Below are 27,044 nucleotides of genomic sequence, written 5' to 3' on the forward strand. Positions count from 1 at the left end.
ACTTAGCGTGCCAAGATTGTTCAATAATCAGCTTTTATAACACCCTAATGGGGCAAATGCTGTGTTTGTTTAAGGATGTATACATTTCCTGGCAGCCAGAAACAGTTCTCCTTTTGTCTAATATCAGTTTCGTGACAGAGTTGAACCACATAGTAGTAATTATTTACACACACACACACACACACACACACTTATTGGTCTTTACTGTTGTGCTGAGCCATAACTCTCACTACCTACACATGTGGTAATCATTTTCAGGAAAACAATTCCTGCTAAAACTGTTTTTGTTGTAAATCAAAACTTTTGGAAAAACGAAATGTTTGGGAAAAGGAAAGCATATCGTCTGCTGCCTTCGATGGCCGAGATTTAAACTGAGATCATTTTATGTTTAGAAATGATCCAAACTTAAAAACTGTTATCTTCAGTCTCATGATCTGGTAGGACTTCAAGTATCTGTTGAGGATGACTCACAAATTTGGCTAAAAATCTGTAAACTTGACTAAAGCACAGCCATTTTTGTTTAGGCTAAGGTCAATTAGAAGTAGAGTCTATATTTTTTCTGCAGCTGTTTAATACATTCTCCTAAAAACTGATTAAAATTAGAATAATTTATGCAAAGAGTACAACGTTTTAAAGCAACAAAACAGGCAACAATGTTACTCAAACAAGTTGAGCAGTTTGTGTGAGCAAAGATCACAATAATGAGAAGTCTAAGTAGCAATTAGGCTGAAGCTGATATAAGTTTAAATGTGTGTGTGTGTGACGGCTGCTTGCACGCCTTAATTGTGCACAGATGGGTGTTTACTGTAAGAAAGGGAGAGTAGTTGGAGAGATAGACTCCATGTGTTGCACGTGAAAATGTTCCAAAAACTTCCTCGGATCATCTGTTTTAATGCGGCGCTTTATCCGCTGTTTTATCAGAGATGGTCGGAGAAGAAACAGCTGCACAAGTCGCTTCTGTTATCTTCATGCCGACTGGCTTTGCTTTCACATCTGAGCCCATCTTTTGCGGTGGTTGTGACTAAATGGGTTCAGGTCTGCGTTAGTTTTTACAGGGCCATGTGGTGAAGGATGATTAGAAGGAACCCAGACGAGTGAGTGTTCGGAGCTGACGCACATTTCCAAGAGCACATTTGTATGCATTAAAACATTCAAGTGCATAAAAGTTTAAATTAGCTGACTAAATAGTGCAGCATTTTACCGCAAGGTAATTTTGGGATTCTCACTTGCACACTCACACACACACAGCAGTCAGCAATGTTGTTAGACCCCAATAAATGATGTCATCTAATCGCTGCAGCTGTTTGTTCTGTTGGTAAACTCTTTAGCTTTTGTGTGCATGTTTTAGTTTTGAACAAAACTTCCATTTGTGCCCCTCAGCTACGCTGCACATCAGGAGGCTTTGCTGGTAGAGCAGTAGTCACCGCAGAGGCTGAAGTGGAAAATTACGTCTCACTGTCAACTTGACGAGCACTTTTTTTATGAGCCGAGATCATTGCTGACTCACTAGGAATACCTAATAAAATATATGCATGTATACCAACCTCGCTTTCCATTCACTGTTGGGCTGATATCTCTGTGGGATATTTGTGACAAGAAACTGTACAACCCTGCATCTTTTAAAGGTACTCAATGCAATGTCATGAAGACTGGTCAAAAAACCCCATAAAAATCATAAAATAAGAAACAAAATTCACCCAATATTTTTCTCATATTCATGGTTAATGTGTCCTTAAATTAGAAATTTATAAGCAAAGTTTGTTTACCAACAGAAACAGCTGAAGTAGACACAAAGTTAAACACATCTACAAATATAGAGCATGACTTTATTTATGAAATACCATTTGAACCAAAAAAAAGAAGGTTGAGTTTGTTCTGATTTCCGTTTCTAAGCCGTTTTAATCTTAAACAATGTAGTGGGCCGCATTTTTTGTCCTGCCCTGCGGTTCAAGCACATCTGTAAACACACCGTCCTCAACTATGCAGCTAACAAGGAGCACAGGAAACGGTGTAGATAATAGCTGAAAGCTTTATTTTTCCACGCACAATGTCCCCTGGTAAGTGATGTCTGCTGTGTTGAGAGATAGACTTTTGACATTGGCTCTGGTGCTTATTTTAGCTGCCTCTCTGTCCTCAGCTGAGAGGGTAAATGTTTTCGTTTGAGTAAATAAGCTCCTTCTTTTTATGCCCTCGGTGAATGGAGGGCTGTGTGACGCCTAAGCCAGGAGAAATGGAAGAGATAAACTATATAGGAAAGCAAAGGAGATGTGTATGGTTTTCATTTATGCCTATTGAAAAGAGTTGGCGACCCAGAGCACTAACATCCCTTTTTCTTCTCTTCACAGTTCCGGAGATTTCTCTGTGATTCACCTCTAGAGGTATGTATTTCCGCTGACTTGTTGACAGTTGAGTCAAAACCTTGTTTTTATTGTCTTTGTTCAGCCATATGTGTTAACTTTAAATGTTTACTCCAAACAGGAGGTCTTCACGAGAATGCTACTGTCATAGAAGTCCTAATAATTATTTGAATAATGTTCATTTGTCACCCTGAAAATGAAATGCCTACACACTGGTTCCCCTGGCCCACACACACTCCCCCGTCTGATCTTTGAAGAGCCCTTCAGCTGGATTGAGTGCAGCTGAGGGATTCAAAAAAGGGGGGTTGTTTCATATTGGAGGACTTTTAATTTAGCCGTGCTAAAGTAAAAGGAAGGAATACGGTGAAATGTGGTGTCCAGATTGTTTTACAGCTATGTTGAACATACGGGCTCAGAGCAGTATTTCCTCTGGCTTTGACAGCATCTGACGGCTACTCATGTCTCGATTATTTGCATGAAGACGATTTATATTTCAGCTTTGTTTAGTTTTTGTTATCGTCGCTGAGTGAGGTGAAGGCAGGCAGCACAGCAGCCTCATGTTCCAAAACGTCTGTGGATTTCCTTAAATCGAGAAACGGATGTACGCACAAACAATCCATCTGTATGAAACTGTGCGTTCGCATAAATCCAAACGAATTTCCTTGCTTCCCGATTAACGTGAAAATGACTCGCCTCCATTTAAATATGCAAAAAGATGCAAATCTGCCCCACATGTGTGATTCTCTGGGATTCACTTCTGAGGCTGAGGCATTTCCAACATGTGTTTATTGACATAACTTCACAGAGGCGCTCTGTGAAACTGTATTTAAGCAGCAACAAAACAGGAAGTAACCCACTTGAACCACTCGGCCAGCTGCTGCTGTTTAAGTCCGACTCATAATCTTCAAACCACTTCACAAGTTATTGATTAAATTATCTCTGATGTACAGATGTGCAAACAAATAAATTTAACATTACCTGTTTAAAGGGCGTCTCGTCAAACATTTAGATGGCATCGTGATGCAGAATCCTTTCTTTTTTAAAGCTTATTGCTTATTTAGGCTTTTTGCTGTGTGCAGCAGGGAATATGGAAAATTCCAACCAAAATGTGGGACACTGACTGATTTAAGATGACGAAACAGAACTGTGAGACATAAATGATGTTAGAGATATTAAGACCAGAATAAGTGAATGGGTTGCACTTTTTATTGCCGGTTAGAAACTGTTACAACACTTTTTTTTGTGCACGAGGCCTCTGGAGAGCGACATCCTTCAGAAACCCCAGTGGCCTCGTTGGGTCAGAACAATTACATCAAACGTTAGACCCAAGATGAGCACATTTTACAGCCACTTTAATAGGTTTGAGATCCAGAGGCACATTCAGACTGACTGACACAAACACAGTCACTCAGTTTTGCCCATTGGGCCCCCTCAGGTCTTCACTAATGAACGTCATTAGTGTTTATAGGAAACAAGCTTTTATCACCTCGTCAAAGCTGGCGACCAGGCATGCTGAATTACACAGTTCAGCACACACACACTCACACACACATGTACGTACGTGTTCACACTGTGGCGCGCTGCCGAACATATTTTTCTGCTTTTACTGTCTCCCCTCACATTGGTTTAGGTGACCATCTTCTTTTCATTTCGCGTCTTCTTGCAAAACTGCTTTTTATTCTTTTCAACGATCAACTTTTTTTTTTTTGTCTCCTGTCTCTCTCCCAAGTGCTGAATTACTTTGCATCAAAATCTGGCCCGCTCTGCGTGTTGTTCTCCATCTGTCTCCAATCAGAGTGCCATTAGAGGCAAACACACACAGAGACAGGCACTCACCGCATGGACTAGCAAGCAGTTCGCTTCGGCTCACATGTAAGCCTGAATTTATAGGAGTGTATGCAAACTGCACGCTCACAGATTCAGCTGCAGCTGTCCTGCGTGTTTGTTTGTCGCTGAGTTCCATTTCACCAAAATTGCAGAGGATTCATGCTAAAATTCAGGTAATTAATGTCACCTGGATCCTTTTCCTCTGGTTTTTTTTTAGTTTCCAGTACATTTACGCATAGAAACGAAACATTTTTGTGCTAATTGAGCTACTGTGGGACATCAGTGCTTAAAATATAATGATCAGGAGTCATGTTGAGTTCAGCCTCTTATTTGTCGATTTCTAGAAGTTGTGGAGCATTCGTACACTTCTCCCATCTGAATACATTTTTCTTTTCTAGTTTTTCTATCTTGTCAGTAAGTAAAGCCAGTATCTCACTGAGCTGTGATTTTTGGCCTCTAGTTTTCAAACTGCATTCATGACGCATTCAAAAACGTCTCCTGCGTTTCCTAATTTCTTCACGGGTCGTAGAGACTTAATTAATCCTGTTGCTTAAGTTTTGAACACGTTTAAAACATTCGTCCAACAAATTTTCTCTCAAAATAGTCATCTCTGACTTCCTTTAATTTAGTTCCTAGAGCACTAGAGATGTATTTTGACGACTTGTGATAGAAATAATCCGAAGCTACAGCCCTGAATGTCCAGGTTTGTAAACTGGTTCAAAATTTGTACTCCAGCAAAATAAATCATAAACATGGTGGCGTCTTCCAAGGTTGGTGGGCATTTAAACTCAACTTAAAATACAGTTTTACAAGCTATTCACACAAAAATAGGTCATGATTTTCATAAAATGGCTGTGAAAAATGGGTCGCCCGCCTCAAACACTGAGAAAAGTTTCTGATTTTAATCGTAATTTTGAGTCGTAAACTAGTCTCAGACAGTCGCAGCCCAGTTAGGGCTGATCACTGTTTTAGAAATATGTTGTTTTTGTTCCAGGGTATTTTAGAAATCAACATTAAACCTTTTAAATGAAACTTTTCATTCTTTAGTTGGGAGCTGCTCTTCTTGTGTGGATGAAAGATGGAGAGGCTGAAATATTAGTTTAACATCTGTTGCAGCTCAGCGCCAGAATCATGATTTAGCTTTTCATGAATTCAAACATAAAGGCTCATCCTTTGTTCACTGAAATCTTCTCAAACACAAGAAAAGTTACAGAGTGGAAAGTTTTACTTTATAGTTTGGTGAAGAGGAACTTTATCTGTGTTGGATAATCACAGATATTGACTCATTAATAACTGAAAGTCAGAATCAACTCATCAGGCTTTCTATCTATTGCCATGAAAAATGGGTGATCATGTATTTTCCTGCTTTTTTATCTGTTAGCAAAGTATCTCACAAACCATGGGACAGTTTATTGAATGTATATCCACAATAGGAATGGGCAGTGATTTTCATATATTCAACAATAAGCGATTTTTCAGTGTTTTTGATTAGCATTTGGGGTAAATTTAACTCAAACTCATCAGGGTTTTTGCAGAAATTGTGTTTCTAAAACAGCAAATGTTCCTCTCCTTTTTTAATTGTTGGCAACAAAACTTGACTCTTCTGATTTTGTTCATTTATTACAAATTATTTAGTATTTGGTTAATGAATGATGCATATTTGGTGGTAATTTTTATCAGACAATACCCCCCCCCCCCAATTTTAATATATTATTTCTTCTTAAAGCAAATAAATATGTTTATTTAAGTTAAGCAGTTATTATATTTTATATTTTAAAATATAAAAACAATCTGTTTTGCATCGGCCATAAAAAACTGTGTCGATCTCTGGTTATAATCATGACTTTATTGAGTAAGATATTTTATTATATTTAGAATTTATGAGTTTTTGTACTTGTCTTACACTTTGTAAGTAAAGTCTGTACTCTTAAGTTTCTTTAAAGACAGCTACTAAAGTATTAAAATACACACACACAGTTTTATATAGTGGTTTCTTTCAACAAAGTTTGACTAATTTATAACCCCGAGGTTAAAAAAACCAAAAAAAACACCAACCTGTGCACACGCTGCTCACATGGCCCTGTGTTCAGGCCATGTGTGAGCGATTTGGGGCTACTGTGGAAGCTCTGGGGTGGTTTGAAGTTTTCCAGGCGAATGTTGAGATTGTTGTCACGGTGTCGAGGACACAACCATTAGGCTGTCGTTCGAGGTGCTGCACAGGTCAGTCAGATCAGACGTGGGCAGGGGTCGAGCTTCCAAACAAACCTGCAAACTCAGACAAGAAAGCCATTACCGCAGCGTTCGCATTCATGCCGTCGTACTTGAGCGTCTGCGGCTGAAGTGGGGTAAGTGAAATCCCCTCGTGCACTTTCCTTTTACTTACAACTCCTAAATGACAGAATGGGGGCCTCTTACAAAGGCTCCAGTGTTCTTGGGGGAACCGGTGCCAAGAAATAACAGGCTGCTGCTCACACAGACGGTTCCCCCGGCCATGGGCACGCAGACATACTGACCCACGTTAAATGACTGTTACCTGCGACCAGCACTTCCTGTTTTCAGCTGATGGTTACAGTCAGGATTAGCTCCCCAACATACGACTTCTACCAGTTTATATGAATCAGTATCGGCTCACAGTTGGTCACACTGATGCTGCGTACCAGCAGGTTTATGAGAAATGGTGGTACTCTAAAATAGTGGCGTAAGGACCCCACTATGCATCATAAAATAGCAATGTGTGGTCCTGAGATGATCTCCAGGATTCAAACTAAGCTTAAAAATGATTATATATTGTGTGGTTTTTGGCATAAATGTTACAAGAAAGTAAAATGGGAGTCATAAATTGATAATAAAATTAGTTGTAATGAGTTTTATAGCAATGTTGTTCACTTCGATTAGCAATAGTTGGGGTCACAAATCTCCACCACTGTTATTTTATGGGTCAAGACCTAAAAGGTTTAGGAACCACTGAGCTAAAGCTTGTATCTCATCGGGCTGCATCTGTTGGCGACTAGTTCACACAAAACTGCAAGAAAATACACAAATTTTCATTTGGAATCATGCTGATTTGCAATATATTTGTGAATGTATGTAACTATAAATAAACATGACATTCAGGCAACATTCTTGCAGATTCTTTTGTTTTGGTTTTTGTTTCTGACTCACAGAAACTAAATTGAAAAGGGTTTGAGGCTGGTTCCAGATGCTCACAAGAACTTTGAGAGCAGTTCAAAATCTGTTCCAACTTCCAGGAATAGAAGAGCGAGGCCCTGAGACTCACACAAGGAAACATTTCGAGACATTTTGGAAACTCTCACAAATGCTGTTTGCAGTTTGTAGCTGACAGTCGCAGCCCAGTGAGATACAGGCCGGTGTCGGTGCATCTCCAGCTGCCCACTAAGTAAATATTCATTCAACCTTGTGTTATCTGCCAGTCGGGCAGACAGTAACCAACATCTCATGCCCTAAAGACTGAACATGTTTCTCTGCGTCCACCAGCCATTTGGACCTTTTCGATCACCTGCACCGCTGCTTTCTGCTCAGGGGTTAAGAGAAGTGCTTCCCAAACCTTTTATTTAGTTCATGAAACACAAAATAACAGTATCAGAGTCTTGCGGCCCCAACTATTGCTGGTTGAAGTGTACAAACATTACTAGAAAAACGTGCCGTTAGTTGTCATCTTTCAATCTCATTCGATTTCTGGAAATCATCCCAAGACCTCTCACATGTTGCTTTGTGACCCGTGGCAATCATGCACTGGTTTGTCAGCTGTCAAGAAAAGAAGTTTAAATGATTTCCCACCAGGAATCTGACGGTTTTTTGTCCTTGTGGTCTCTGACTGACAAATTATTAAAATCTGGTTCTTCTCTTATAGTATTTCCTCAAAAAAAACAATGTCCTTTGTAGTTTTTTTTTAGTCTGTTCATAGTTTAAATAGCATAATCTTTTTATTTGCTGTGTGTTTGGTGCCACTTTTCAAATGGGACAAAAATGTGGGCTGCACATGGAGAGACTTGGACAAGTAAAGATGACAGAATCTGAGTCACACAGGTTTGGCAGTTAAGTGTACATTTGAGCAAACACAGAACCACAAATCAAGTTAAAGAGCCTTTAATGTGGAGCTCCATTTAAACAATTTCATCTCCTCCTTCCCACCCCACTGTTCACAGTCCAACCTGTGTGTTTAAAGGCCAGACTTTGTGTGATACAGCTTTGTTTTTAAAACCCTCAGCCCTCTGGGGGTCACAGATTTGCAGGGAATGTGTGTGCCTTGTTTCTCTTTGGTCAGTTTTAATTTGGTCAGTGTGAGCTCCGTGGTTCACCAGACGACCCGCCTAGCTTTCTTCCAGTGTTGTGATAGCTACCAGTGTCTGCACGGCTTAACTGTGTCCAGATGAATGTTGCTGAAGGACCGGGATCCTGTTACTGCTGCACGGAGGCAAGACACACACAAATATAAACCAATACCCTACCTTATAAGCTGACTTTTAACCCCAACCCCAAGCCTCTACACTTAAGCCTCTGGGATAAAAGCAGTAAAATAGCTCGACTGAAAAACCCAGCATGAGAAACACTGTGTCTGTCAAAAACTTCAGTGTTTTGTTAATGGGATAGACTCAATATCGGGGGTGCACACCTACACCCACATTCTTTCATGCCACATGGAATGAGCAGACCCAGACACACAGGAGAAAGCCTGGCACCTCTCCACCGCCGCACGGCGAACTGGATTTTGCTCACGCAGGTTCTTTTTATTAAAAAGCCCTCTCCCGGAGAGTTTCTGTGGTTAGTTCCCCACCACCGCCACCCTTGCTCCGTCTTTCACTCCACATTTGGGAGCCATTAGCTGGCTGAATGTGAGGCTACTGTACACACCCACACATAATGCGTGAGGCCAGGCAGGGAAGCTCCACCGTTCCACAGATGTGTTTGTGTCTAAGTGTACCGATGTATATACAGGACTAAAGCACTGGTTCAGTGAAAGAAATTGTCCCCGATAAACACCAAGCTTTCATGTTTTCATTCCACTGTTAAACACAAACTTTATTTCACTCAAGTATCGCTTTTTGTTTTCTTTCTCTTTGTGTTTTCCCCAGGCAGAAAATTCTCCAGATGGCCCAGATGTGGGTTACGGCTCTTTCCACCAGCAGTATTGGCTGGATGGGCAGATCGTGGCGGTGGGAGTAATCGACATCTTGCCTACCTGTGTGTCGTCTGTGTACCTGTACTACCATCCAGACTTCGCATCACTGTCTTTAGGTTCCTACTCTGCTCTCAGGTTAGTTGTGAGAACTGAGTTTTCTGTCAGATCTTTGCTTTTATGTGTTGGAAATCAAAAACGTTCGGCTCAGAAGATGGGTGCCTTGACTTTTGGTTTTGTAACGTTAATACTTTTTTAAATATTTCACTTTATTAACAAGTTTCCCATAGAAATACACTGAAAAATCTTCAGTTCCTTAATAAATATTGTTCTCTTTGAACTCTTCTTCAGCAGATTGGCTCTATTTTTGTCTTTCCTTTACTTCTTTTAGTTTTTAGCCACCCTTCTTCTACGTTTACCTCTTAGCTGTTGTTTTGTTGAGTTTAGCTTTTAGCTACTGTTCTGCTTCTTTGACCTGTTATCTAGTGTGCTGTTTATTTTAGTTTTAAGAACTGTGTCAGGATTTAACTAATTTGAAAAGTTCTTCATGGGTTCTTCTTCTCTTTTTATTTATTTATTATTCCTCTCTTCTCACCCTCTCCTGTTTCATTTCTTTACTCACCTCCTCTCTTTCTGACGTTTTAATCTCAGTCTCTAACCAAGTTTTATTTTTAGAACTCCATAAGTACTATAATATTTAAAGTCAGAAAAAAAAGCTGTCTTTCTTCAGATTTGATTGGTGTCGGCAGAGCTGCGTTTGTGGTTCAGCTGATGACAGTTCTCTCCTCCAAGACGAAATAAGAGAACACACACATCCTCGACAGGCGTGCTCATTCAGCATTTCCTGTGAAACGTAACTCAATAGTGTGAGAGAGGCTTTTAAAAATATTTCTGCTCACATTTGGGGACTGGGGGAACCTTTGCTTTAATTTCAGTGTGTGCAAGTGTTGTGAGTTTTGAGTGTATGGGTTCGTGTGTGTCGATGTAATCATCCACTAAATCAGCACGGATAAGTCATTTAGAAGAAACTCCTTGGTTCATCCACAGTACATTCTGGCACCACTTATTATTTTAAGTTTGAGTCCAAGTGTAACGAAGAAGGAACCAGAATAACTTACTGACACCACAATCCAGGCTTCTGGTTTAGTGAGAAGTTGCAAAATAATTACAATAATTTGTTTCAAGACTATTTTCCCGCAGGTTCCAACTTTCAGAGATATTGTTTGCTGTGACAATAAGGACGTCATGTTAGCGGTTAGCGGGACAACGCTGCTGGTAGCTTCTAATATCAGCCCAGAGCTGGTTCCAGAGATCTGGGAGATCTTATCAAAGGTTCTGACTAACCTCGGTTCTGTTCACCCATCAAAAAAAACCTCCGCTAACCGCAAACCTCCAACCGCAAACCTCCACCGAGGCCATAGGACCATTGAAAAGACCTAGATTGTGAAATTTAATCACTTTTTCTTGTGACAGCCCCAACATTTCCTGAAAATTCCTGCAAAATCTGTCCTTTAGTTTTTAAGTAATCTTGCGAACAGACCAAAAACGTAAACCTCCTCGGCTGAGGTGAAAACGTGACTCGCGACAAGTTGAGCGACTTCTTCTGGTGTTCTTGGAGACGTTTGTGAAAGAACCCATCATTCTCTTCTCAACAGGCAGCGGGGGCTCTCTGTTCAGTCATTTTTGCAGATAAAGGAGGAGGGTTGGAATTAAAGAACCATCTCTCGTGTTTATTTTACTCACCGTTTATTATTCCTCTCTCCTGCAATGCCCATTACAAACACATGGATTGAACCCATTTTGCAAATTCAGTGATGATGTCATTTAGTGGCTTTTAGGACAGCTTATGACTAATTTCCTTACTGAAGAGTTGGCAGCATAATATATTATTCTGTTATGTTTGAGTCACAGGTTTGATGTGGATGATTCAACAGATAGCTGCAAAAAAAGTTGCATTCTCGCTCTCAAATAAAGTCAGAGCTGAGATTTTTCATAAAGTTCAAAGATTTTATACAAGTGCCTCTTTGGTTGCTTTTTGTTTGATTATGATTTTAAAAACTAAACTTTTGATTATTGTGTTATGCTTAAATGTGTAAGCATGTCATTAGGACAGGAGGATAATAGATTTAGCATTCGTTGCACATCTGCAGACGCATGTATGTGATTCCACAGTGAAACAGGAGAGGGGGGCATTGAGAGGTGTTTCATGCAGGACTGTAGCTCCCTCTGCCACAAACCCTGAGGACATGAGGAGGAGAAGCAAAGAGGCGCCTGTGGCGCTGAAGCACAGCGAGTATCCAGCTGGATCGCTTGTTTATGTCGCCTCAGTCAGAAGATTCTGTTCTCTTATGAGTATTAATATTTTATTTAGGATTTATTTTTGACTGCAGTCATTGTTAGAGACACAAAGTAAACTAACATTTTCAGTAAGCGAAGCAACAAATGGCCAACATTGTGCGTCATTTTTAAGCTCAAATGAGGACTTTTAGTCTGCAGGCGTAAACAAAGCGACAGAGATGGAGACGGAAAGTATATCGAAACCAACTGCAGAAAAATAAAAACCTGTAAAACAAAAGTGCACATGCTGAATCGGCATTTACCCAATGGTTAGTGACGAATTCACCTCACACTAATCAGCTGGGAGCTTTCGAGCACCAGCATCTGATTCTGTAATTTAGTTCTGGCTAATCAGCAATATTTATTTGGATTATGTAATGAAATGTTTTCACTCGCAGTCCCAACCTGCAGTAATCACCTCATGGTATGCACCATCACAGGCTCTTTGTGTGTGTGTGTGTGTATGTGTGTGTGTCGGTAGCAGAGGGCTTGATAATTGGCTTGTGCTGGAGTGTCAGATGGCTGAAGAGGGGATAATGGCAGACTCAAGCTGCTGCCACGGGGGTGGAGGTGGGGGTGTGAAGGCCTCAAGGAAAGGGGGGGAAACATGGCTTTTTGTGAATGGGCACCTCCCCTCTCTTGACCCCCCTCCTCCAATTCAGGCCTGCCGAGGCCTTTTGTGGCGAGGGGATGGGAACCCAGGAACCTGGCAGAAAGCGGGTGACCTTCTAGCACCTCGCTCTAGCTGCCTCTCTTCTCCATCCCTTTTCTCTTTCTTGACCCTCCTCTTTTATATTCTCCTCCTGCTCTCTCTGTCTCCCCCTCCCTCGCCTGCCTTCCTTTGTCCCATGTCTCATTTTTCAGTGCATCTATTTTATTTTAAGGCCTCTTTTTCTGTCTCTCAAGTATTGTAAGAAAGGGAGCTCTCCCCCTTTCCCTCCAGCGGGCGAAACACAGCGGTGGAAGGAAGAGTGAAACAAAAGGGAGGAAAAGAGAAGCTAGAATTTAGTTATGGAAGAGCGAAGGAAATGGCAACAGGAAAGGAGAAAATAGGCTTTAGGTAAAAAGGATGCAATTAAGGTAGAAACTATTGAGGAAAAATAAAGCGGGGAAGACATTTACTGTATTTGAAGGTGGTGTATAAATCCTGCAAGTTCTAAATCTTTAATTTACACACTCCCCTCCCCCCCAACCCCTTCTTTTTCACCACCTTCTTTTCTGCCTGAGGGCTCAATGCCGGTTGAGTGAAGGCAGTTGTTTTTGTGTAATGACATGAGACCAGGAGAAGCGAGCTTTTTCACTGTGGGTGTTTACTTCCTCGGCTTGGCCACTGGACTAGTAAGAGCTGCAAGAACCAATTTAGTTTCTTAATGCCCCCATTTGATATGCAGTTCGAGGACTAACATGTAAAACAAACACCTTAAATGTAGTTAAATTAATTGTTTCTGTGAATAAAAACAACCGTCAAGTCAATGCAACAAACCTAAACGTAAATAAAAAAAACTAAATAGCATCAATTCTCATCAGCCTGGATTTTATTCAGGAGTTGTGTTATTTGCTAGTACTGATACATAATAGTATGTGGTCTGGGATTTATTACGTGTTGCTACCAAATATGTACTGGTATGTACCCAGTAAGTAAGATACTTACGTGTTATGTGCCACATTAGTAGCTGCAAAATGTATTGCTATAGAAAACTAACTGGTACGTAGCAGGTACTAGTATCAGAATGGGTAAGTAGAATGGTATCTACCCAGTATATTGGTACATATTTGGTAACAATACTTAATACAGCCTTATAAGTACCTGGTAGAAACTAGGTATGTACCAGGTATACCTGCGTCGTATGTACACAGGAAGAACCTGAGAAGTACCCAGTGCTTATTCTCAGTACAAGTATCAGAATTGCTGAGTACATTAGTGATACTTACCTGGTATGTATGATAGGTATCAGGTACCTTTAGTCACCTATCAGTCAGGTACATACCTGCTGAGTACCTGGCTGTTTTATAATTGAAGTAGCATTAAACTGCGTGCACACATTTCTTTAAGTCTGCTGTAAAATGTTTTTGTCTGCTTCTCGTCACAGGGAGATTTCCTTCACCAGGCAGCTGCAGAAACAGTCTCCCAAGCTGTGCTTTTACTACCTGGGCTTTTACATCCACTCCTGCCCCAAGATGCGATATAAGGTACGCAACGCAGTGTTTGTGCTTTTAGATGTTATTTTAAATTATTGAAGCTGCTCAGAGTTCAGCTTAAAATGGAGCTTTAAGGACTAAAACGGCAGGTTTCTCTCTACTCTTTAAAACATTTACATTTATACTCGATTAAGATTTTAACTCATTTAACAGCCGTAAGTGGATAAAAATGCTCCAAAGAAACCTCTCAGTCAAAATATGCCAGCCAAAATTAGCAAAATTACCTTTACTTCCTATATCTTGACAATAACAAAACAACATCATGGTTACTATATTCGTAAATAAATACTTGATAATTAAAGTAATTTGCATTGTGTATATTAGTCCCAAACATTGCATGGTAGCTGTTTTTCCACCTTTGGTGTCAAATTTGGAAAATCCTGATTATTAGAAGTGCTTGTTTGCATGTTAGCCTGTAAAGAGATTGATGTGGCTAAGTTAGCGCTCATCAGTGATGCATGAGCCATAAAGAGCCATAAAGAGCCATAAAGATGTACAGATGTGTGCACATTTACACCCTGCAGGTGACATCACAGAGACACCACTGACAAACACACAGTCACTTCCTGAATCCGTGTTTGCAGGACGGTGAAAGAAAATGATCTTTCCAAGTTCATTAGTTTTGCTGAGGTTCCTTCCTTTCTCTCTTTCATTCAATTAATCCCTAATTTCGCTGTCATTTAATTTAAATTTTTCCCAGAGCTTGTTTTTCTTCTTTTTTTTACTCATGAAAGACTGTTCCTTTGTTGAAGATTATGGCAGAGTGACAAATCTTCCTATCTCCATCTTGCTTTGGGAGGTTTGCTCAGTGCTTTTGCCCGATTTCTCAGCTGAACGGTGTGTGCGAGGAATGCACATAAGGTTTGTGTTCGCGTGTCGAATTCTGATCACAATGTTTGTCTGAGAACTCGCACCGTTACCACAGCACCTTAACCCCTTCCACTGGCATTTACTACCCCATCCCCCCCATATCTTTTCTTGTGTGTTTGTCATCGCAGCGTCTTGTTCACAACCTCCCCACTTCTTCCTATTTTACCCTTGGGGAGGAACACAGAATCAGGGTGAGGAGGTTGCCCGTTTCCCACCTTTGGACTTTCAGAATCCCTCAGAAAAGCACCCGAGCTCAAACATACTCCCAGCACATGCTCGGTGTTTTGCTCGTCTGGTCGATTTGCATATTTGCAGTTCATTAATGCGCAGACGAACGGGGGTATTGTTCAGAAGGCTGGGACCGAATTGTCATTGTGTTGGAGTTTCACTGGTTTCTGGATCTCACGCTCGCGTTTTCTTCTTTAAGAGCCAAAACAGCAGCACTTGAACCTCGCTGGACACCACTCAAATCCCACAACCCCCCTTCCTCTCCGGATTGTTTACCTATCTTAGAGTCTTTCTTTACTATTACTTGTTTTTAACACCTTTTACATTCAGTCAGACTTGAGTCTTTTGGCACTTCTTGTAAATATGGATAAATATGAAACTATGAAAAATTAAAGTCCTCACCTTCCTTGAAGGAAAACATTTGAAGCCAGAGTTTCAGACTAAGAGTTGTAATAACGTTATGCACACTCTCATGCATTATTGCAAGATGTCACACTCAGAGGACGTGTTGTGAATGACTCACCTATCACCACATCAAATTTCAGCACAATATCTGTAAAATTGACTGAATTATAACCATTTTTGTGTTTCGTCACAGTGTTGAGATTTGTCTTGGTGTAAAAAAACCTTATGGTGTTCATGGATGTATTGCAGGTTTTTGAAAAGTTCTTAAAAATATACTTTTACATCTTTATTTCTGTCCTTTCCCTCATGTTTGTGTAATGTATGAGTGCATTAACAGCCAATACACTCATTGTTCGGACCTCAGTGGGTTTTTCTTTTCCAGCTCTTTCAGATCTCTTTTAGGAGATTTCTTCCTGCTGGGTCACTCTTCTGCTCGCCCAGGAAAACAGCTTCATGTGTGATGAGCTGAAAACTTGTTAGCACTGCCAGGGAGAGGACATGGTTCTGAAGCCCTAAAGGGTCTGTAGAAAACTTGAAGTACAGCCAGGAACTGGGGGCTGCTTGGCCGGCGTCAGAGCCTCTCCTTTGTTCTTTGAGCCGGACTGAACGTCCCACAGAGTCTTGCTGGTTTGGCTGTTGGGTTCAGGATTCGACGTGACATTCTGGCCCTGGCTTCTGGCCTGGTCCTCTGATGCTGAGCTGTGGAGAGCAGAAGGTGAAGCTGCTGGAGTCTAAACGGGTCCAGAGGTCTTGGCCCTTTTGTCATGAAGCCTCCCGTGTGTTCAAACTAACAGTTTCCTGAATTGTGTGGCTTTACGAGACAAACTGAGACTTTTTGTGGATGAAAGGGTTATGCTCTCTGATTTAACGATAATTACAGCTTTACTTTAACCAGGCTATTTCAAGCATATTTGTAAAGATTGTAGTCAAATGCTAGCTTATATATACCGTTTAGAGGCATGGATTCTGACTGTATGATAACTTTGAGCAAAAATAACACGATTACACAGAATTAGAACAAAAATCACATTATTTATTTGCTTTTATTTGCATTCACTCTTACTTTTACTACCTAAGTAATATCAGGAGGAGCTTGAAGACCTGCCTGTTTGTTTAAAATCAGCTGTTTCCCAAAGAGCTGTACGGAAAGCCGAAAGGGTCATAATTCTTGCACTTTGAAACACATTCAGGTATCAAACAGTTAGATACGTCACCAGGTGTGTAAGAACTGCCACCCCTGTATGAGAAGCTGAGAAGCTTAACTTTTTATATATTTTGCATTTTTACATTTGAACATAATAACTTTGAGTTTTAAACTATAACAAACCTTTTATTTGACAGATGAGCTGTAGGGCACAGCTTACAGTTCAAACTGGATAATCAGGTCATGTAATCTGATGTTTTAGCCTTCAAGCATCACCCGTCAGCAAAGATGGTTCCTTTGTTTTGGTTCTGCTCTTCGGTGGGTTATTGTCTGTTTAAAGTAAGACATAAAAAGTGTCTTTGTTGTTTTGAACCCATATTGTCACCAAGTTGTGACCCTAAAACTGAGGTACACACTGAACAAAGATTAATGTGTACGTGCACATATAGCCCTTTATGAGATAATTTTATAACTTTCGTTTGTTACTTTGGTCAGAAAAAAATGGCCAAACACTCTTTAGTGTTTTTCCTTTTCTGTCCAGAAGTGTTTACATCTTAGAGCAGTGTAGGCCCTTTTTTTGCCTACGTTGCTTTTAAATACTTAAAAAGCAGACCTTAAAGACAACAAATCAAGCACTCGGCCTCTTGTCCTTCTCAATCTCGTACCTAGTCTTAACGTTTTGATGTGACAGATTTGTATACATACCCTGAGAATTCTGAGTTGTAACTTTGCGGTGAATTACTGACAGAGTTGCATGAACTCTTGTTATTGTTTAGTGAAAGAATGTATTCGTCTGAGCCCAGGAAACCATTAAATTTTCCACAGAGGAGGAGAAGAAGAAGAAAGGAGGAGTTAGTAAAACGAATGCAAGAGGAGGAAGAGGGCAGATAAAGTGGGGGTGAAAGAAGTGACAAAATGTGTGCCAAATGAGAAAAGAAGGCCAGAAGAAAAGGATTATTTGTTTTCCGGTGGTACTTTACTGACTTTTAAAGAGCGCCTTTGCAGCAGCTGCACCTCCGTTCCCTTTCAGCCCACAAATAAACACCATCAGAGGCCCGGTCAGTTTTCTCGTGCTAGCCAGCGTTTTTCCACATGGTCAGAGCTTCTGAATAAAGAGGATTTGAAATGAATCCATCCAGGTGTTGCCACTGTGTGGAAGAATGTTTGCCTCCCGGCTTTTCTGTCGCCTGCTGCATGAACCTGGGGCTTATTACATAAATTAAACGTGACAAATTGACTTCTAATTCAGGCACGTATCGAATCTTACTACTTAATCAAACCCGTGCATGAATTTTTTAAGGTAAATGATTATTGTGTGAATGCTGATTTAGTATTTTCACAGAAAATGCTACGTCTCCAGCTCATATAAATTTCCTCGGACACTGTTGATTTGACCTTTTTTGACTTTTCTGGTCATGTCACAAAGCTTGTCCAGAAAGAAACCTATAAGAAAAAGTGTTGAATTAGTTAAAGAAGCAGCTCTCGGGGTTCCTCCTTATGCAGGTACGCAGAGGCAGGTTGGAACACGCTGACAGCCTCCGAGGTATATCTGTCAGGACCGTGCATGCATGTTATTTTTTCTCAAGCAGCCAAAGGCAGACAGTATGCTCTGTGTACGGGCGTGACCTCACTTTTCACATGTCGTTCTGAGCAGAATGAGAGTGACAGAGCGAGTCGGAGGCATTTTGTGTTGGATGTTTCCCCACAGATGCCCTCATCCCCGTATATCACCTAACAGTGCAGAGCTTGTTCTTCTTTACTTCAGATTTGTTTATTTTTGCCATGAGGGAAGTCGTTTCTTGTTTGTTTTTGCGCTCCTGGCATAAACAGCACGTTGCTTTGATACATTTTGTTGACTCATATTAAAGAGCAGCGATGCTAACGTGGAACTGACAGAAGTGACAGCTCAGGTCCAGGCGCAGGACACAAACGCCTCTTTCTCTACCTCCTTTTTTTTATTTTTTATCCTGTTTCTGTTCGTCTTTCAGCAACTGTTCAAAAGTCAGCCTTTATGCTGGCTGGGATGACAGATTGATAGTGTCTGAAAAAACTTTCAGCTGATTCGATTCAGAGATAAAACACAAGCCAGCACATTTTTTCTTTATTTAAAGTTATTACACAGCTAGCAGGCAGAGGTGATTTAGATTTTATGTCATCTGTAGGATCAGACTTGGCAGCTCTGTGGAATGGTTGTTTTCTATGGACCACTCAGAAATGGTTTTTTTGTTTGTTTCCCAGTTTTGAGATTAAAGATGTCTACATTAAAGTATAAAAGTATCATTTAGAGATAAAAAAGGGGAATCAAAAAATAAACCAGCATTGGTGCAAAAATCTGCATTTGTCGTGTATTTTATTGTAACTTTAGTAACTTTGTAAGCCAGAAGTGGTTTTAATATGAAGAAAAGTATTTTATCACATACATGAAATTATCTAGAGCTGTACATGAACTGCAATTAATGCAAAATAACTAGTGGTTTAGACTGCAATATGACGTTTTTAGGTCAACAGTACATATTTGAGAGTCGTTCCAGAGATCAGTTTAATAATTTAAGACCACAGGTTGGTTTCTGCATGCAGGCATCAACGATAAAATAAATGACACGTTGAAACGGTACGTTTGTGTATGAAGAACTGTTTCCCTTACAGCGGGCAGCTTTTTAGTGACACCAGTTCAGGAGGAGAACTGCAGCAGCACCTGTATAAACAGCAACAAACACTTACTTAAAGCTGTGAATCCAGGAAAATAAGGTTGACATGTTTTATTCTTTATAATGTAAAAATAAAACCTTTCACTGCTCCTTGTGAAACATTAAACACATCTGCTGCTGGTAGGTTGATTAATTTTACGCTAAGCCTCATTTTTGGTGTATTTATTAATTGCAGTCAGGTTTTATGAAAGTGTTTTTCAGTTTTAAAACAAAACCTGTTTGAGGAGCCATTTATCTATCAGGCAGTAAATCATTAGCGTCAATAACTGACACAGGACCGTTCCTCTGGTTTGTTTTATTTTCATTCACTGAACCTCGGTTTGTTGATTAAGAAGGATTGAATCACATCGTATCATGAATAACTACTGATTTGCATCACATTTATGGGCTGAATCGTATCCCATCATATCTGTTTTTGCTGCCCACATGTCTTAAATGAATCAGATCATTGGCAGTGTATTGAGATACGTGTCCTATCAGCCTCAGAGAGACATTTTTTAAAAACTACTGCTCGGAGGCTCCTAAAGTACAGTTTCACACACATGCTCTCTTTTTGCTCCATGATATTTCTCTGGTTGAGAGAGGATTATTGTCAGATTTCAGCAGCATTTCCCCTCAACAATCCCTATGTCTATCACAGTGAGATCAAACCCATTTTTAACCTCTGTTAAGTATATAAGCCAAGACAGAACCCTTTTTCTGCCTTCCAGCTTTCCCCCTCCCCCCCATCATGAATGGAAGCCTTTCTGACAGAAACAGAGTTGTTTGATTTAGCTCAACAGGAGACCACCAACAGTTCACGTCTCAGCAGAAACATTTGTTTAAACTTTTTCTTTTTTTTTTTTTTTAAATTTCTCTCCTCTTTTATGCCTCGTCTCTCACACACACACCCCTCCCCCCTTCTGTTTGTGTTTTTAACAAATCATTAACAAGTTACAGCGTGGTCGGAGAGCGGCCGCTGCTTGGCACCTCCTAGGAGGAGCGCTGACAGGGCGAGGGGCGGGACGGGAGCAGAGTTCAACGGGTCAGGTCAGACGGTTCAGTCTTCCTCCCGGTGGTTGGACGGAGCTGAGGAACTCCGGCTGACAGGACGGCCTAAGAGAGGAGGGGAGGTCTGAGGGTCAGGAGGGCGAAAAGGAGAGTTTGGTGATGGTATCGTGTTGAGACAATCCAGAGCCCTCTAGCTGCCAGCCTGAGGTGTTTTCCTTGCCATTAGCTTCGCAGCTATTTATTTTCAAACCCACATCAGCTGCACCGCTTTGTCTGAAAGGCCTTTCTGGCAAGGGAGTTCATTCAGATCTTTGATAAGAACCGCTGGAGAGAATGAGCAGCTCCCATAAGTGCAGTTCAGACATGAAGTCTGTGTGAGTGGATGTTCTGGGTTCGGCTTTGCAGTCAGAACTCTGAGGTTCGGGTTTTAAGACCAGGATTAGGAGCAGCAAGTCGGTGAGCTGCAGTCTGTGTCGGAAAGGCCGAAGTGCTCGCCTCGCCCATAAAAACCAGCGCAGATAGAGAGATAAAAGTACCCGGTCTGCGAGCTGATGCCCATAAAAACGCTGCCATTGGTTCTCAGGGCTTCGTGGAAATGTGATCCTGTAAAAATATTTTCTCCTCATTAACCTGTCATCCGTGGAGCCGTGACGCATCGCCAGGCGAGGGAGTGTTTGGACAGGGTGGGTTTTGGTGGAAGGAATTGTGGGGGTTGGTTTGGGGCCTCGAGGGGGAAGATTTACCAGCCGATGCTTTTATTTGAAGGTCGTCTTGTGGTAATGTGTCGAGGAGGGCGAAAGGCCCCCGGTGGGCCCCGAATGTTTAAACAGCAGCAGTTAGCGTAAATCTTGCCAAATGTAGACCCCAGACATGTTCAGGACTACAAATACCTATTATGTGTATGTTGTCACAGAAGTGGTGAAAGTAATGTTTGAATGAGACACGGTCTGTTTGGACATGTCTTTCAGTGTCCTCGTTCGTCCCGCCTGCTCGGTCTTGTTTTGTTTGTGAGGCTCAGGGGTCTGCAACCTTTGTAACCGAAGGACCCAATTTTGCCTCCTCACCAACTAAAAACCCATCTAATTAAGTTTTATATAAATACTACACAGGAAAAAAGAAAGTTTGTTATTATTAAATCGAATAACTACAATAAACTGCAAGTTAGGACAAAACAAAAGATCAAATTCTTAGGAAAAAGGTGGAAAAACATATTGTTTACTCTTCTTTTGATATAATTTGAACACTGAGCTATGCAGGGATATGTGATTTCTTTTTATATTATGAGCAAATTAATAATGAAGTATTCAAATTTAATATATAAAAACAGGTACTGTAGCTGCAGCCTTAGAAATTCAAAGAATATAAATATTCATTATTGACTTACCAAATTTCCTCTAATAAAGGCAAAAGCCTTCATGCACGAACTGTAGAAGCTTTTTATTATTATTGGCAGGCCTTCTCACCATTCTAAAAACCCCTTATTCTGAGCTGCACTTTCTGTTTTACTTCAAGAATGTTGGACTTTCTGTCAAGAAGTAGAAAACAGGCTCACAAATTACTAACACAAACTGGACAGCCATCCATTTTCTGTACCTGCTTCTCCTTTCCAGGCCACGGGGAGCTGGTGCCCCTTTCCAGCCATCACAAATTGAACAATCCTTTTAAAGAATGTTCTTGCGAAAAGTTGAAAACCGCTGCTAAATAGATCAGGAGCTGCAGTGCAGGTAATGTGGTGTACATGTCCTACTTGCTCCAGGTGTTTTAGTGTCACAGAAGTTAAAATTTAACAGAGAAACAGCTAAAACTATGTAGTTATATACATTATAGAGATGATGCACTTCCATGTTGTTTTGGGACTGAGAGCCGCAGGTTGCAGAGCCCTGGTCTCGCTGCATTCGTGTTTCTGGAAGCTGTTTACACGTGTCTATCGGCGGCCTCGCCCTCTCGTCTCAACAGAATGCGTGTGTGTCAACAGGCTGCGGGTGATATAGGGACTGCATTGTGAAAGCTATATGTTCGGGAGAGAGTATGGATGTAGGCATCAGGGCCTGTGTTTATTGGTGTTGGACCAAGATTGGCTGAGTGTGACCTCGGGTCAGAGCGCTGGCCTGGACCAGAGAAGGTTAGGTCTGTCTGGGTTCGGAGGGGCCATACTAGGATCTTTGTATTCCCTCCGAGTTCAGGTTTGTCTTGTGTGACAGCCGGCTGAACAACATACTGCAGAAAGAACACAAAAGTGGCGTGTTGACCTTAAGATTGTTTAGGTCAAATAGTCATTTCTGTCCAGGAGAGCTTGACCAAACACGCAGTCCTGACATAATAACCCTTTCACTATTGTATTCATGCTCAGTTTGCTGTAATATATAAAACAGGCCCCCTTTAGGTTTTTGTGTTATTACCAGAGCAAAGCAGAGAAAGGTCTAATATTAGTGAACTTATTTATTTTTGCAACCACCCTCATGCTCCCAGAGCTACTCTGCCTGAATGAAGTAGGTGTTTAGTTAAACAAACGATTACGGTATAACTTCATGGTCTGTCTTTTATAGATTTTATCGTAGCGTTCACTAAAAGGACTCACTGTTGTTCAAACACAAACATACGTCAGCTGTGGAAGACTAAGTGAAAACTCAACTGGATTCCAGCAGCAGAAACCCTCTGAGGACATAAAGTCCTTCTGCTTTCTTTGTCTGCTGAGACTGAAAGGGATCACTGAGGATAGATCGTTTTTTAGTTGATCAGATCCTCAAAAAGTCTGTCTGTGATGCAACATGTCATATTTAAACATATTAAAAAAGTGGATGTTTGTGTAAAGTTATTCTGCAAAACTACCAGAAAGATTTAAAATCATCTTGTTTGTGTTTTAATTCAGATTAAATCTGATTTTTTCTGTCAGCTTAAATTAGCAATCCTATGGAATTGGTTTTGTTTTAGTATTTTCCAGGTCTAAATATATATAAAAATCTAACAGAATATGTTTCCAGACTCTGTTCCTTAGTTTTCCACATTGTTTTATTGTACATAAAATATATAACATGACAGCCAATCGTTTTGTGAGGCACAAAACCTTTACAAGTAATATTTTTCCCAGGATTTAAAAAAATACTGTTTTTTTAGTTGTTAAAAGTTGTTTATCCTCTTAATATTTACTGTAAAACCAATGTAAAAATTGCTTTTTTCATTGTGGAAGAAACTCTTCCAACATCGAGTTTTTATCGCCCACCACCAAAATGTTAAATCATGTTTTGTGCCATGTCTTGTTAGCAAAATTTCTCATAAACCACTGGACATAATCAGATGTACCTCTCATCGACAACTGATTAACTTTTAGCGTCAACTCTGTTCAAAATGAACACAAAATGGCTGAAAACTCAGTCAGTTTTTTAGATTTTGAGCTGAATGTTGGTGTGGTAGTAGCTGAAAGTCATGCCCAACAGATACTCTGAGCACTAAAGATCACGCAAACAACTATCGGACTCAGCCCTGTCTGTTAGTAAAATATCCCATAAACAACTAGATATATTTTAATGAAACTACTTTTTAAAAATCTACTGTAAATCTACAAATGATTATTGTCAGTTACCCACAGCTAACTGACAATAGCCAACACAAAAATGGCTCTAACTTCATCAAATTTCCAGATATTGAGCCAAAGTTTAGTGTGGTAGTAGCTGAGAGTCATCCACAACACATACTGAGCTCTAACTGTTCGTGTAGGATCTTACAATAAAGACAGAAGTCAATAAAATGATTTATTCATCACAGGTATTGAGCTGAGAGACATTTTGATATTTTAGTCGTTACCCAATAGTTATATTCTCATAAAGTTGTTTTCCATATAGTTTGTATCTTTAAATGAAATGTGATCCTAAATAGTTAAAAAGTAGTTAAATACTTGTGTTTTGGCCTTCATTAATCAAACTTAATTAGTGTTTTATTCAACTTCTTTTCTGCATGTAATAATAAAACTAAGGAACAAAGTGCATTTCTCAATAACTTAATAATGAACTTTTGCTTTTAAGTTTCAGTAATGCCACTCTTTATGTCTAATTTCTCCTGATAATAACCCCTTGCATGATATATGGCTGATTGTTACCCATATGTCACATATAGTATGCACCTTTTCAGTCATAAAGTCACCCATCATCACCCTCATTATTACCATAAAGAAATGATTATTTTATATAGAAGAAGACTTGAACTGTGGCGTTACGACTGATGGATCACAGTATAAACATTTGCAGTGAATTTACATGTTTTTACATCAAATCGACAGAGAAATCTCAAACTTAGAGTCTGGAAAACCCTATAAAAACCGAGGAGTTGTGAATCAATCAAATTGGTGCCTTTTTTGAAAACTTGGTGGCGTGATCGAAGTTGTCTCAAACACATGCCAGACTCATTTGTCTCCTTCTTCGTCAGATTTGGGGGGAAGAAAAGAACCAGAAGGCAGCGAGGTGTAGGTTTTCATGAGGATTCCTCGGCTGCAGCGCGGCGCTCCACTTATGGGTCGGATTAATTGCTTTTCATATAAATTATAGGTATGGGCCCGGGGCTCGGTTCCTTATATCAAGATTTGTGAGAATCCCTGACTGAAATGGGGGGGAATGGGTAGACAATGAAGGAGAAGTAATATGGAAGTCGTTTTTTTGAGATTTGATTCTGGTCATAAAGCTGTGACAGTCCGTGGGGTCTGAGAAGACGCCTGCAGAGGGTTGTGTAACCACATAACAACCTATGTGGAGATATATTTGTGCTCTTTTTGTTTGGAGGAGTGAGGTTGGGTAATTGTTTACACAAAGGCAGCTTTTTCTTTTCTTTTTTCCAGATGAACTGGAGTAATTTTACTCTTGTTTAAATTTGTGCTCATTGGAAAACCTGCAGTGCTGCAGTGAATTGTTTCCCTGTAAACACTGACCCCTGCCTATTCATTAACCACCACAAATCAAAACATCAGATAAATAGCAGCCTTCTTGCTCTTATAAATACACTTTTCATTTTGTGGATCCAGCTCTTACGTTCTTCACCCATCTATCTTGTCTAAAACGCAACATTTCAGCGTCCACGAGTCCCTCTAACTTCCATCAGCTCGCCCGTCGGTGTCCAAGTGACCGTAAATACCATCCCTTCCCTCATCTGCACCTAATTTTCTTTCCTCACCTCATATCCCTCCTATCTCATTTCTCACACCTCTGATGGCAGCCAAGTCTACCTTGGTTAGTTTTTTTTCCTCCATTATATCTGGTACTAAATGAGCCTTTCAGAGAGATTGTCAGTCATCTGCGTCACCTTCACATCTGCCTGGACACGTTTTCACACGGGGGACTTTTTGTAAACATCTCATTGCATTTTACACCTAAATCAGTCTGTATTGTCTGCACTAATCCACTCGTGTTGCATTGGGGTTGTCTTATACTGTAGCACCATGGTCCTGTAGGAAAGTCGTACCGTAGGACCTATATATGATTGAAATGACAATAAAAATCCTCTTGAATAAAAGTTTGTGTGGGAGAATTGAAGAAAGAAGGACAACAAAGCCAAACACAATTCCTTACATTTTTTTCTGGGCTTAAAAACAAAGAAAGATGTACATTTACAAACGCTCCAGGCATCTTATCATGTGGTTTTTGAGCTCACCGTATCTTCCAGTGCTCTTTTAGCAGCATTGATGTCACTTGTAGCCTCTCAGATTTGTCAATTTCCCTGCAGCTTTTTCTCACAGCTACAGGATTGACTGCAGTCGGTCTTCTCTCTGAGCAATTAAAGTTTCACAGTTTTCTGTTTTTCCAAATACTGTGTGGAAATGATCAAAAGCAGAAAAGGGTGCAGAGGACTCTCCCAGGAAGCTGCAGTGTCGTTTCTGAATTACAGGACCTTCAAACCTGCAGGATAAAAAAGCTGCAACTTCTGTAAAATACGGTGGCAAAACATTTTTTTTCCACAGAAGCTGTCCTCTCATCGAGTCTACTTTATTTAAACTGACTTCTGATTAACTTTTTGAGTTAACCCGATTCAAGATGGCTGCCACAGTTAGTAAACTTGATTACCTGGTCTCATTTTTGTCTGTTTCTCAGGTAAGGCCTGCTCCAGCCCTCCTTCTCTCATTAGAGGCATGCAGCAGGAATCACGTCTGTGGGTGTTTGTAGAGCTCCCCAGGTGTGTGTTCTCCGTATAGAGGCTCATTGTTGTGTTGAAGGAGTCTATAGACGTGAGGCGGAGTGTGAGAGCGTTGAGCTGATCGTGCTGACAGTTGTGGAACGCCGCAGGTTGTTGGGACACGGCGAGCGGCCGATGACTGCACGTGTTCTTTGCACCAACCATCCATCTGTTCGCAGGAGCACTTAAACATGTTGCTGTCTTTATTTTTGACTCCGGACAGAATTTTAGTGTTTTAGTTTTTCTTTTCTGCAGGTTTGAGTCCCGTTTACTGCTCTGATTAATTGAGCTTCACATTCATTTATGAACTCAACTCTAAAAATATTTCATTTATTTAATCAGCTGAGTTGTTTTACGTGGTATCTGACACAAAATTAAGAATTAAATTAAACATGGGTATGAGATTTGGGTTGTAGCTGATGATATTCCCTCTTTTTCTGGCTTCTTACACTTTTTTCTCTGTTTAATCCTTCAGCGCTTGTTGACCGCTGTTGTGTGAAGTGTGAGGGTTGCTCAAGTCTTTGTCCTGCAGTTTAATGTCATATAAACTATAAATATAGTGTGCGTTGAGGCAGCACAGCTGGCCCGTTGCAGGCGCCTGTTTGTTTACAGATCTTTCGTATTTGTTTGGAGTCATGTGAAAGAACGCAGGTCTCTGATAATGGTCGTCTCCCCCCCCCACCCCCACC

The 27,044-nt window shown here is 40.5% G+C and overlaps 1 protein-coding gene across 4 annotated transcripts in view; it reads left to right on the top strand.

The window, feature by feature from the left end:
* The window catches only part of LOC108240697 (arginyl-tRNA--protein transferase 1), a 55,319-nt gene that overhangs the window by 18,155 nt on the left and 10,120 nt on the right, over positions 1 to 27,044 (top strand). For all 4 annotated transcript variants that reach the window (XM_017424372.3, XM_017424368.3, XM_017424369.3 and 1 more), the window contains 3 exons: positions 2,346 to 2,378; positions 9,278 to 9,459; positions 13,749 to 13,848. In XM_017424372.3, the coding sequence (XP_017279861.1) occupies positions 2,346 to 2,378; positions 9,278 to 9,459; positions 13,749 to 13,848 (315 nt within the window). The remainder of the gene's footprint in view (positions 1 to 2,345; positions 2,379 to 9,277; positions 9,460 to 13,748; positions 13,849 to 27,044) is intronic.

The sequence above is a fragment of the Kryptolebias marmoratus genome, linkage group LG22 (genome assembly GCF_001649575.2).
Source record: "Kryptolebias marmoratus isolate JLee-2015 linkage group LG22, ASM164957v2, whole genome shotgun sequence".
NCBI lineage: Eukaryota > Metazoa > Chordata > Actinopteri > Cyprinodontiformes > Rivulidae > Kryptolebias > Kryptolebias marmoratus.